The sequence below is a fragment of the Cyprinodon variegatus genome, unplaced genomic scaffold (genome assembly GCF_000732505.1).
Source record: "Cyprinodon variegatus isolate N-32 unplaced genomic scaffold, C_variegatus-1.0 Scaffold991, whole genome shotgun sequence".
Lineage (NCBI taxonomy): Eukaryota > Metazoa > Chordata > Actinopteri > Cyprinodontiformes > Cyprinodontidae > Cyprinodon > Cyprinodon variegatus.
Genome location: NW_015151444.1, coordinates 144307 through 155497, shown reverse-complemented (window position 1 = coordinate 155497; position 11191 = coordinate 144307). Strand labels below are relative to the sequence as shown.

At 37.2% G+C, this 11191-nt stretch overlaps 1 protein-coding gene and 1 long non-coding RNA gene across 2 annotated transcripts; one reads left to right on the top strand and one right to left on the bottom strand.

Moving 5' to 3' along the window:
* The first annotated feature begins 934 nt into the window (after positions 1-934).
* LOC107100600 lies at positions 935-3129 on the top strand. The gene is made up of 9 exons (XM_015399143.1): positions 935-974; positions 1153-1188; positions 1798-1860; positions 1943-1990; positions 2105-2152; positions 2252-2432; positions 2521-2619; positions 2713-2790; positions 2874-3129. The coding sequence occupies exons 1-9, from the start codon at positions 946-948 to the stop codon at positions 3072-3074; spliced, it is 783 nt and encodes a 260-aa protein (XP_015254629.1). The 5' UTR covers positions 935-945; the 3' UTR covers positions 3075-3129.
* Positions 3130-9718: 6589 nt separating this feature from the next.
* On the bottom strand, positions 9719-10170 carry LOC107100602. The gene is made up of 3 exons (XR_001482024.1): positions 10128-10170; positions 9848-10028; positions 9719-9759 (listed from the first exon to the last, which is right to left on the bottom strand). It is a non-coding gene; the product is annotated as an uncharacterized LOC107100602 (long non-coding RNA).
* Between the last annotated feature and the right edge of the window lie 1021 nt (positions 10171-11191).

Sequence of the window (11191 nt, the reverse complement as noted above, 5' to 3'; positions counted from 1 at the left end):
ATGCACTTACCCTCTATTTTACTCAATATACTGTAAATCTAACAGAAGAAAAGACATAAAATTTACTATTCCAAAAAAACAACAAATATTAATGGAACGCTACTAAATCCCAGTGACAGAAGCAAATTTAAATCATTACTTTCACCCTCTGTTTATATTTCAAAGGGTCATTGTATTCCTTTACTTCTGCAAAATGACAGTGGTTCTGTCTTAAAATTATATAACTGGAAACATCAATAAAATGAATAAAAAAAGCTTTCTATTCAATTCTAAAAATATTTCTATTGTTATTGTGTGATGTGTGATTGTCTTGCACTACAGTAAGATATCAGGCAAGCCAGTTTTTAAATGGTAAAACACAACATGTGGATTTTGTAAAAGAAAAACATTTAAATGAAAGGCTTCTTGACATGTACCTGTCGATCCAACCACATAATATGCGTGAGCTAGGAGATGCTTCGCTTTAAACTGTGAAGGTTTAGGAAAATCAAGTTATGCTTTTATAGCAAGAATCACAACAGTTCCATCAGTTAAAGCTGGTTTTCAATTAAATTCAATGAAAACAGGTGATTTCTTTTGACATTTAAAGCATAAGATACTGCTTGACAAACAGGTTCTGTTGGTTAATGTGAAAGCAAAACTAAAACAATCCAGCAAGCAGCAGTCATTTCCTCTCTACAAGTTCTATAACAAGTTTCTGGATAACAAGTTTACTCCCAGAGTGACAAAAAGATCTTAGCGAGACAAAAACAGAAAACATTTTTCATCTGTAAGTAACATCGTTTTTATTCTCTTTTTCTGAATATTAACTATACAAAACTAGTACTTTCAGTTAAAAATCTTTGCAGTTTATATCAGCAATTTATATTTAGTAGAAAAACCTGTTTTGAAGCTGGTTATAAAATATATCTTAATCTTTTACAAACTGATCAAGCAAAGACGAAGATGTCTAGGAAACGTTTGCATCCGGAAAGGTAAGGTGTAGATTTACTTCTTGTTGATGAAATTTTTCAAATTAAAATACATTAAGTGATCATATGTAACAGATTTGAGAAAGTTCTGTTGGAAGCCTGAGGGAGGTTAAATACTAAAATGTATTACAGTTGGTTTTTAAAAATAAAAAAGTGAAATTGAACCTGTGTGTTCTCACAGCCCATCATACGCAGCTCATGGTACAATGACACAAAGGTAAATATACTTAAATATGTCTTTAATACACTTTTCAATATGAAAACATTACATTCATTTGGTAATAAAACATTCAAAAACTTGTCATGATCTTAGTTGCTGAGTTGAAGCATTAGTTTTAGAAGAAAAGAAATGGTAAAATTGATCTAAAACCATTTTTGCAAATGTCATTACACACCTGGTTATCGTTAATGAAACAAAATCTAAATTGCAAAATCTTGTTTAATTTAATCAGTAAATCAGACATCTAATATGTTTTTTAATGGAATGACAGGTTGAACTATATTCAGACAACAATCAATGTATTGTTTTTCTAAGGAGAACAAGTTTTAACTTCACCATAACTGGTCTTAAGAGCTTTTATTAATATAGACATACTGAAACCATCCTGGTAAAGTAGAAGATGTCCATATTTTGATAGCTTTGAGATGAATGAAATGTGATAGCAGAGAAAAAGGCTTGATGCATCCCATCCTATAAGATTGTTTATAGTTCTTGTTTATAAATTGTTATAAATTATGTTAGCTTTATGTAGTCCCAGTATCCAGAGAGCCAGATAACAAGTTCATCCTGAACCAAGGAAAAATTGTGATAACTGTTGTCTCTCAGCAAAAGATTGAAAACAGAAATGAAGATGGAATCTAGCTGCCATCAATGTGAACAAAAACAAAGGTCTGGTTTTTTTAGCACATTTGACTTGATAAATATCAACAAATCCTTGAATCAAAATTAACCAGAATTGTTTGGATTACAGTTTGGCTGAGATGGAGGCTTTTTACAGGCAGAAGTTGAATGAGGCCAGGTGAGTATTTATCTGTGGTGAAACACAATAAAGACAGCAAATGAGAACAAAACTCACTAAAGTAACCAGCTGTGCTCCAGCTGTTCTCTGATCAGTAAATGACTCCATCCATAGGTCTGCTCTGAAGAAGAAAGAAGAAGAACTAAGATCATTCAAACAGAGGTGGTGTAAAAACATCAATAGCTAAAACAGCTTTAGAACATGTTCCAAATATCATTGTGAGACAAAGTCTCTAGATCTCTGTTCTCTCTGTGTGAACAGAGTGGCTGCAAATGTGGCTGTGTCATTAAAGACATCAAACACTGAGAGCATGAACGACCCAGTCAGTAAAACCAGACTGACTGAGATGTACGACAACCTGAAACTGCTGCAGTGGCCTAAAACCAAAGATCAGCTGAAGTCCAGGAACGTCGGCCCAAAGGAGGCCAAGGATCTGATCCAGGTGCAATAGATTCTCAGAAAGACATGACTCTGTAGTTTATTCAGCTGCTGCCGGTTCTTTGGTCTAAACTTTTATCTGATTTTTCCAGAAAACCTTTGGAGCTGCATCTGAAGAAATGAGGAGAAAAAGGGACCAGATAGAGGAGGTGTTTCGACTGGCTGAGTCCACCACAGGAATGATTCAGAAGGTACTGGACTGTAGATCTGGTGTCTTCACTGGATCATGAATGGAGCTAGTAGAGTTAGACCTCTTCCAATCCCCAATGGTCCCTTTGTTCCAGGTTCAAGAGTTCAGACAGCTGACAGTTCAGAACCTAAAGGTGGCGCTGTTCCACAGCAGCAAAGAAGATCTTCTAAAGGCATGACAGGTGTTTCAGCTTTGTAAACCTAACAGCTAACAACTACTGATCAAGTTAAACTGTAATTTTTCTTCTTTCGTCAGACTTGCTTCCCTGGACACGGAGGTCAAAACTCACAGGAGGTGGAGGCGGATCTGAGATCTCTGACCTCTGAGTGCTTCTGGTTGGGATGTTTGATGGGTCTGAATAATCCTCCACTTCAGCCTGATTGGAAGAACCACGTTACTTCCATGGATTCTTGGGACATTTTCCCACGAGACATTAAAAACTCAATTGCACTGTAAAATATACTCTCTTTTGACATTTTATGTGGGACTACTGATACTAGAGATACATGATATCTGCTCCAAAGTTAACTAATTAGCTTGATAACATAATATTAATCCGATGCAGTACATTTACATGGAACTGATATTTCTTATTTTTTGCTATCTATTTGTTAATAAATAATATAAAGTACATTTATATCTGTGTTTATTTGTTACCTGTTTTGAGAAAATTATTATATTAAGGGAAAAGTTGTCAAAGATAAATGGTTTATTCATTCAATAGTTGAATCAGATAACTATCAGATATCAATTGATACACCCATCCCAGGTATCGGTATCAAATTTGATCGGAAAAAAAGGGATCACTGCATCTCTAATTGATACCCGTGGTATACGTTTCAAGTAACAATTATTTCATCGACATATAACTTCTAAGTAAAAGTGATACTATTAATTTGGCCTGGAATACGTATGAAGCAAAAGATTAAATTGTTGAAAATTACCTTCACTCATTACTGAAGATAAAAAGTAAATAAGTAAGTATGGAAATATGCAGAAAACAGGACAGCTATGGAGTGCAGTGCTGTATTGCTAATAAATATTTTAATTATTTATTAAGAACAGCATAAATAATTTTCAACATGTAATTTCTCCAAAATGATTAATAATAAATATTTTTAACTTAATTAACAAAATACTAAACTTTTCTTAAAGAAAAGTGTTTTAGTTTAGATCTGATCAGAAACAAAATTGTTAATAGAAAATATTTGCTTCTTCACTAATAATATAAGAAGAAAAAAAAATGAGTTACGGTCCTCAGGTGGTTGCGTTTTCTACTGGTTATAGTCACCTGATTTTGGTTAAAACTAGTTTAACCTGAAAGTCTTGTCTCCTATTTCCTTGTCTTTCTAAAAAAATTTCTATTAAAACCCACAGCCACACACTACAGATAACATTAAAAGATTGAATGTAAATTGTGTTCAAACAGAGGCAGAAGTGATCACCCAGCTGATCCGGGAGGCGAGGAGACCTCGCAAATGCCTAAGGATCTATTCCACACAAGCTTGTGTCAAAAGCTCTGACAACATACCACGTCCCTGAGAAGATCACTGAACTCATATGGGACTACTACAGTAGTTTCAGCTTGAGATTCACCTCTGGAACAACAACATCTGCATGGCACTGCCTAGAGAAGGGCATTATCACTAGTTGCACAATGTCAGTGGTGTTGTTTGCCCTAGCGATGAACATGCTGGTCAAGGCTGCAGAAGTAGAATGCAGGGGCCCCTTGTCCAGATCCGGCATTCTGGACCAATTAGGGCCTACAGAGATGACCTGACTGTCAAATCGACATCAGTGACTGGATGCCGGTGGCTCCTCCATGGTCTGGAAAGGATCATGGCATGGGCAAGGATGATGTTTAAGTCAGCCACGTCCAGATCCCTTGTCCTGAGGAATGGGAAAGTGGAGGACAAATACCGCTTCTATGTGGATGGAGTCCCAATTCCGGCAGTGTCAGAGAAGCCTGTGAAGAGCTTAGGGAAGATCTTCGATAGCATCCTGAAGGACAAAGCAGCAGTGGAGGCAGCCCATGTAAAGCTAAAGGCATGGCTAGCAGCAGTTGGGTCACCCAGACGAGGGTGTCTGAAGATCAAAGACCCGAAACACCGTATGGCCCTGGGTACTTCACTGACGATGTGTTCAAGCTGCACCAGCTAGGTGTTTCAAAATCCATCTACGTAAACATATCACCAGAATGATTGACAATTAGAAGGACTGCTTTTTTAGATGATCCACCTGGAGCAAATTAAATATCTGTTTTTTATATTGGCCCCCTCTCTCTGTCATCAAGGTACCAAAATGTGTAACAAACACATCATTATAAATGTCCCCAGCTAAATCAGGTTATCATGTTATTTGAAATGAAATATCGTCAAACTGGGGTTTATCTAAGGTGGGGGGCAAAGGAGGGGCCACAGTTCCCCTTTTAGTAATTCCATCAGAATAAAGTTTGTTTCCAAGTAGGTTTGCACTTAAGATTGGTTTGACTTGGTGTTGATGGTGCAGACAAATTTGATATATATACAGAATACAGAATCTATAGCTATATACAACATAAAGCAAACAATATACTGCATACAAAAAAGGCAGAGGGAGAGAGGTAATGTCAGTGTCAAGGGGGTCTCTGGGCCTTATTGATTAAGCTGGTAGCAGATGGGAAAAAACTGTTCTTGTTGCGTGAGGACTGCAGCCTCCTGCAATTATAAAGAACAAGCAAGGTTGGTTATTGACATACCGATAACCAGTGGCATCCTCCCCTATGAAAAAAAGACTATTTCTTACTGCAAATATATGGCCAGTGTCATATTTTATTTTTATTTAAAATAATTAAGATTGATATCTGCATTCCAGATTATGAATATTGTCTTCTGTTTTTGATACATCCTTATAGGTTGACACTAGGGGGTGTAAATAATAATTGTTTTGTATGGATCCAACAGTCGACGATCCGATGCATCGACATGTTCGCAAGAGTATCAATTCGTGTTTTTTTTTTCCTCCCGGTCTATTTTTAGCCATTTGCTCCTGGGCGTAATTCTCCCTCCCGTGCTGCGGTGGCGCTAAACATATTTTGCCCTCCTACCTCGCTCCCTGGTTATTCTCCTGCAGCAGTGTGTTGCAGTAAGCTTGACACAGACATTTTTGATTTATGCTCAATATTGAAGCGTGGTCTGTGCTACACTTTGGGTCTAGATACGGCCAAGGCTGTGAGGAAGTGGGGGCGAGTTTAGTCCGACGACGGAGGGACATGAGGGCCAAAAAGAGTGGGGATCCAGGTGGAAAAAGGGTTCCAGCGTTCTCGCGCACCTTGCTATTCTAGAGGTTAAACTTCACGAGTTGTTTTCCGCAATTTCTTTCATAAAAACAAAACAAGCCGGCCTCCTGTCTGCGGCACTGTTTGCGGTCAGCTACAATTTGGGAGAGGTGCGGTGGAGCATCTGTGGAGGGGGCGGGGACGTCTGGAGCCGAGGTATTGCATTGCACTCATTGCACTGATTATGTGCAGTATTTTTTGATGCAAAGCCTTTCAGAATCTATAACAAAGGGGTATTATTATTTTTCAGTGAATGAGGTTTTAGTAGGAATAGGTGGAGTAAAACTTTTCTACTTCTGTTATTTGCTGTTGTTTTTTAAAACAAAATGCATAACGATATTACAGCTTTCATTGATTTATTTCAATTTTGAAACATTTTCTAGCATGTAAGGTGTAAAAAAAAAAGCAAAAAAAAAACAATTTATCGAATTGAATCGTATTGTGGTGTATTCTTGAGTATCGAAAATAATCGAATCCTTGGGTCAGGAAATCGATACTGAATCGCCATGATGGGTGTGATTTACACCCCTAGTTGACACCACATATGTATGTAGAGTAGAAAAATCCCTGCCTTGTTTTTTTCTATTCTCATGCTCACATACCACGATTTGCCAAACCAACTGGCAACTGCTGCTCAGTCCACCTCTCCTTGACAATTTTCTTTGCTTCCTGTCTTTTACACTTTTTAGCAAATAATTTCTGAATATTTTGAGATTATTTTCATTCTTGCTATTCTGTTTTACTGTGCTTACTAGCTGGTTCTGACAGAAACAAACAAAACCTTGACTATTGTTCAAACTTGTCCAGGACTGGTTTTCCAGGGTTGTTCTGCAGTTTTATATACCCCCATTTCAATTAAACTCTAATTAATCAGCGAATATTATGTAAACCAGGAAAGTTTCTAATAGCAGGATCTATGAACACTGCACAGTCAGTGGCAATGTCAATTTACATTTGATTTCATATCAAATTTGGTCGTCTTAGCTTTTCGGGGGCACATGGTGTGGACTCTCTGACTGCTGGGGTAGCCCGTTCCCCTTGGACCACCCCACTGGACGTGCCCTTGCTGCTGGAAGACTTTGCAAATGGGAACATTAGGAGGGAATGTTCTTACTGTGGTTATAAAGATATTGTGGCCCTTAATGATCAGTGATCAGTGATGGGCGTATTTTGTATTTTAAACATTATTTGATGGCAGGGATCCATATTTTATGTCACACACAGAGTATACATCTAGATAGATAGATGGATAGATAGATGTTGCAGTATCTATAACAACCCAAACACACAGGATTTCAGAATTAGACATCCCCAGTTATTAATTTCATATACTCAGCAGATCTGAACGCCCTGTTAAAAAACTTCACATGGCGTTCCCCCTGATGTCATTTACATTGAGTTGCAATAAATGCAAAACTCTGCAGGTTCTTGTCTTTGTCGTCCTCTCTATTCAGATGGCTTTAGAAACACACGGCGAGAAGGTGGGGGCTGGGTGGTGAGGGTTACGGGGGCGAGAAACGCAAAAGTAACGCAATAGTTACTTTTACTAGTAACTAGTTACTTTTATTGTGGAGTAACTCAGTTAGTAACTCAGTCACTTTTTGGGAGAAGTAACTACTGTAGTAACTATAACTAATTACTTTTTCAAAGTAACGTGCCCAACACTGTTAATGATAACTACCATAAGAGATGAGATAAGTTCAGATAAGAAACGATAAAATAGAATTTATTGATCTCACAGTGGAGAAATTTTGGCTGAAGTTGTGCGAAAGCAATGTGTTGCAGACCCACTATGGCCTTTGCCAAGACAGCCTATTCCAAGAGGAGCATTTATTAGAGGAAAGTGAAACACAATGTGCATGGATGTACTTTGAATGGGCAAGTCAGTAAAGTGGTGCGACAAACATCTCATGATCTCCTGCTTTTTTTCTAATCACCTTAAATTGTTTCCAAGGATTTGGAAAAAATTTCACACATTAAATTTTTTTCTACGTGAGTTCAAATATTTTGCTTTTTCAGTTGTTTTATTTCTGTGCTCATATTTATTATGGTTGTGGATTAACTGCATGAACATAATTTTTTAAACATAAAGAATAAGAAAATGTTGTCCAAGGTTTGCTCATGTGGTCTTTTACTTTTAAACTCGACCAGTTCTACTTTGCTTATTATTCACTGACTTCCTCCTTGAATGATCCGCTCAGCTTTAGACTGAAATTGAATAGAGGTGGCAACAGTAGAGCAACTGGACGTATCTGGGACACCTCAAAAACGTGCTGCGGCATGCCCTGTGAAACTTTCTGACTAGGGTTGCTGCTGTCCACATCCAGTGGAACCCTTTGATAAGGTTGATCAGACTCCGGATAAAATACTACTGTGGCCTGACAGTTTCTGTCATACCTGATCAGATTCTTCTGTTCCCTTATGGACACATGCTCTTTGCTTTCAGGTTTTTTGCTGCTGTGATCTAATATGAATGATCCCATTAAATATAAACTCTCATTTTCTCTGACTTAAAATTTGAAACATAGTTGGTAATTCTGAGATGTGTGACTGGTTTTGCAGAGTAAAAGCACATTGTTGATCACCATGTTGTTTTTTGGATGTAACTGGGAGGAAAAAAAACTATTTTTGCCTCCATAGACCTTTCTCATTAGTTGAAATGTAAGTACCAACATTAAAGTTTGGTTTCCTCATAGCCATGTATAGTTTTAGTTGGCAATACCAAGTTAAGTTTATGATCTAGATTCTAGGATCTCTAAAATATTTTTTAAAGAACATATTAGTCAGCATGACATGAAAGTTTGAAAAATGTACCATTTATTTCAACTTTCTTGTTCTTGAAGAATACATTGAATCTAAAACATACTCCTGAAAGCTTAAGGTACATTTTTTTACTTTATAAATTCACAGTAATATGCATTATTTTTGGACAGTTTGTTATTTTCCACTTCAGAGAGGTGGAAATTTGAAAATTGGGAATTGAAAATTGAGTCAAACTTTACTTTTTGATCTAGTTTTCTGAAAGACTCCTCTTAAAACCCTTGCACCTAAGACAACATACTTTTTTAAAAATAAAATTAGTTTAATCTAACCTTCTTAGCTCTTATACAGTAAAGTTAAGACACCATAATTAACAAGGGGAAGAATAAAAATCAGTTGCTTTAAGTGGGTAGGCTAAACAAACAAGGCATTTAAGTAATTCTTTTTGAAAATTTTTGATTTAAAGTTGTTGCTATTGGAAGATGAAAGGCCTTTAATTTGAAGAAGGTGAAAAGTTAATATTTCTAGGGAAAATGTCCCAAGGATCCATGGAAGGAACGTGGTTCTTCCAGTCAGGCTGAAGTGGAGGATTGTTCAGAGCCATCAAGCATCCCAACCAGAAGCACTCAGAGGTCAGAGACCTCAGATCCGCCTCCATCTTCTCTAAGTTCGGACCTCCATGTCCATGGAAACCATTCTGTAGAGGAAATGTTCAAAGTTACCAATGGAATCTTTTAAGATTCCGCAAAGGAGGTTTTTCCTGTTTGCAGCTTAAACATCTATCCAACCTACCTTCAAAAGATCTTCTTTGCTGCTGTTGAACAGCGCCATTTGCAGGTTCTGAACTGTCAGCTGTCTGAACTCTTGAACCTGGAACAAAGGGACCATTGGGAATTGGAAGAGGTCTAACTCTACTAGCTCCATTCAGGATCCAGTGAAGAAATCAGATCTACAGTCCAGTACCTTCTGAGGGGTCATTCCTGTGGTGGACTCTGCCAGTCCAAACACATCTTCTATCTGGTGCCTCCTTTTCCTCATTTCTTCAGATGCAGCTCCAAAGGTTTTCTGGAAAGATCAGATAAAAGTTTAGACCAAAGAACCTGCAGCAGCTGAATAAACTACAGAGTCATGTATTTCTGAGAATCTATTGCACCTGGATCAGATCCTTGGCCTCCTTTGGGCCGACGTTCCTGGACTTCAGCTGATCTTTGGTTTTAGGCCACTGCAGCAGTTTCAGGTTGTCGTACATCTCAGTCAGTCTGGTTTTACTGACTGGGTCGTTCATGCTCTCAGTGTTTGATGTCTTTAATGACACAGCCACATTTGCAGCCACTCTGTTCACACAGAGACAACAGAAATCTAGAGACTTTGTCTCACAATGATATTTGGAACATGTTCTAAAGCTGTTTTAGCTCTTGATGTTTTTACACCACCTCTGTTTGAATGATCTTAGTTCTTCTTCTTTCTGCTTCAGAGCAGACCTATGGATGGAGTCATTTACTGATCAGATAACAGCTGGAGCACAGCTGGTTACTTTAGTGAGTTTTGTTCTCATTTGCTTTCTTTATTGCGTGAAAGATAAACAACAAAGAAATACTCACTCTGCCTTTTTAAGTTTCTCATAAAACACCTCTTCTTCATTCGTACTGTAACAGAAACATTTTTAAATGAATAAAGATTTGAATCCAGTAGTGATTAATTTAATCAAATGTGCTTCAATATCAAACCTTTGTTTGTGTTCACACTTTTGGCAGCTGGAGTCCACCTTTATTTCCCTTTTAAATGTTTTTGCAGAGAAACAGAAGTTATTGGAAATTTGCTTTTGAAATCATTTTCTTTTACCTTTTGTTCAGAATAAAATAGTTATGTGGTGAAGGATACTGGGATTAAAACTTTAAAACAACTGTAACTAAACTGGACCCATTAACCAGCCTTGAATATTACAATACTTATATATGTCATAATATTTCAAACTTATTTTACCAGCAATGAAACGATTGTAAAATATGTTTTTTACTCAATTTTATAAAGAGTAATTTACAGAGGCTTCAATGATTTCCCAAATTTCAAAAATTTTGGCATTAACAGAAAATTCAAAGATGATATGTTTTACTTTACAAACATATCTTTGTGTCATAATCATAACATTCCCCTCCAAATGCTGCATATGCTTTGCTAAGATAGACCACGGGTCTCTCTAGTTCTCAACTACTTGTACATAGGCACAGTTGCTGAAAATCATGAGCCATCTTGTTGGCCCAGTTCTTTACAACTGCATGCAATTGCAATGACTTTATATAATCCTATTTTCCATCAGATTAGAAGCTAAATCAGGTCTGGTGGCCTTTGGTCTTTAGGAGTTGTTTGATGTCTGCTTTTTAGACAATGTTTCCTTAGACCAGTGTTTCCCAAAGATTTTCTTCTGGGCCCCCCTTTGGATTACAATAAAATTTCCACGCCCCCCCACACACATTAGATATCTACTAGTTGAATTGTC

Excerpts from the sequence above, each read along its gene's own strand:
- LOC107100600 (XM_015399143.1), top strand. The coding sequence starts at position 946 with ATGTCTAGGAAACGTTTGCATCCGGAAAG. Across the intron at positions 1,991-2,104 it reads CAGAAGTTGAATGAGGCCAG|GTCTGCTCTGAAGAAGAAAG; the intron begins GTGAGTATTTAT and ends CTCCATCCATAG. Across the intron at positions 2,153-2,251 it reads CTAAGATCATTCAAACAGAG|AGTGGCTGCAAATGTGGCTG; the intron begins GTGGTGTAAAAA and ends CTGTGTGAACAG.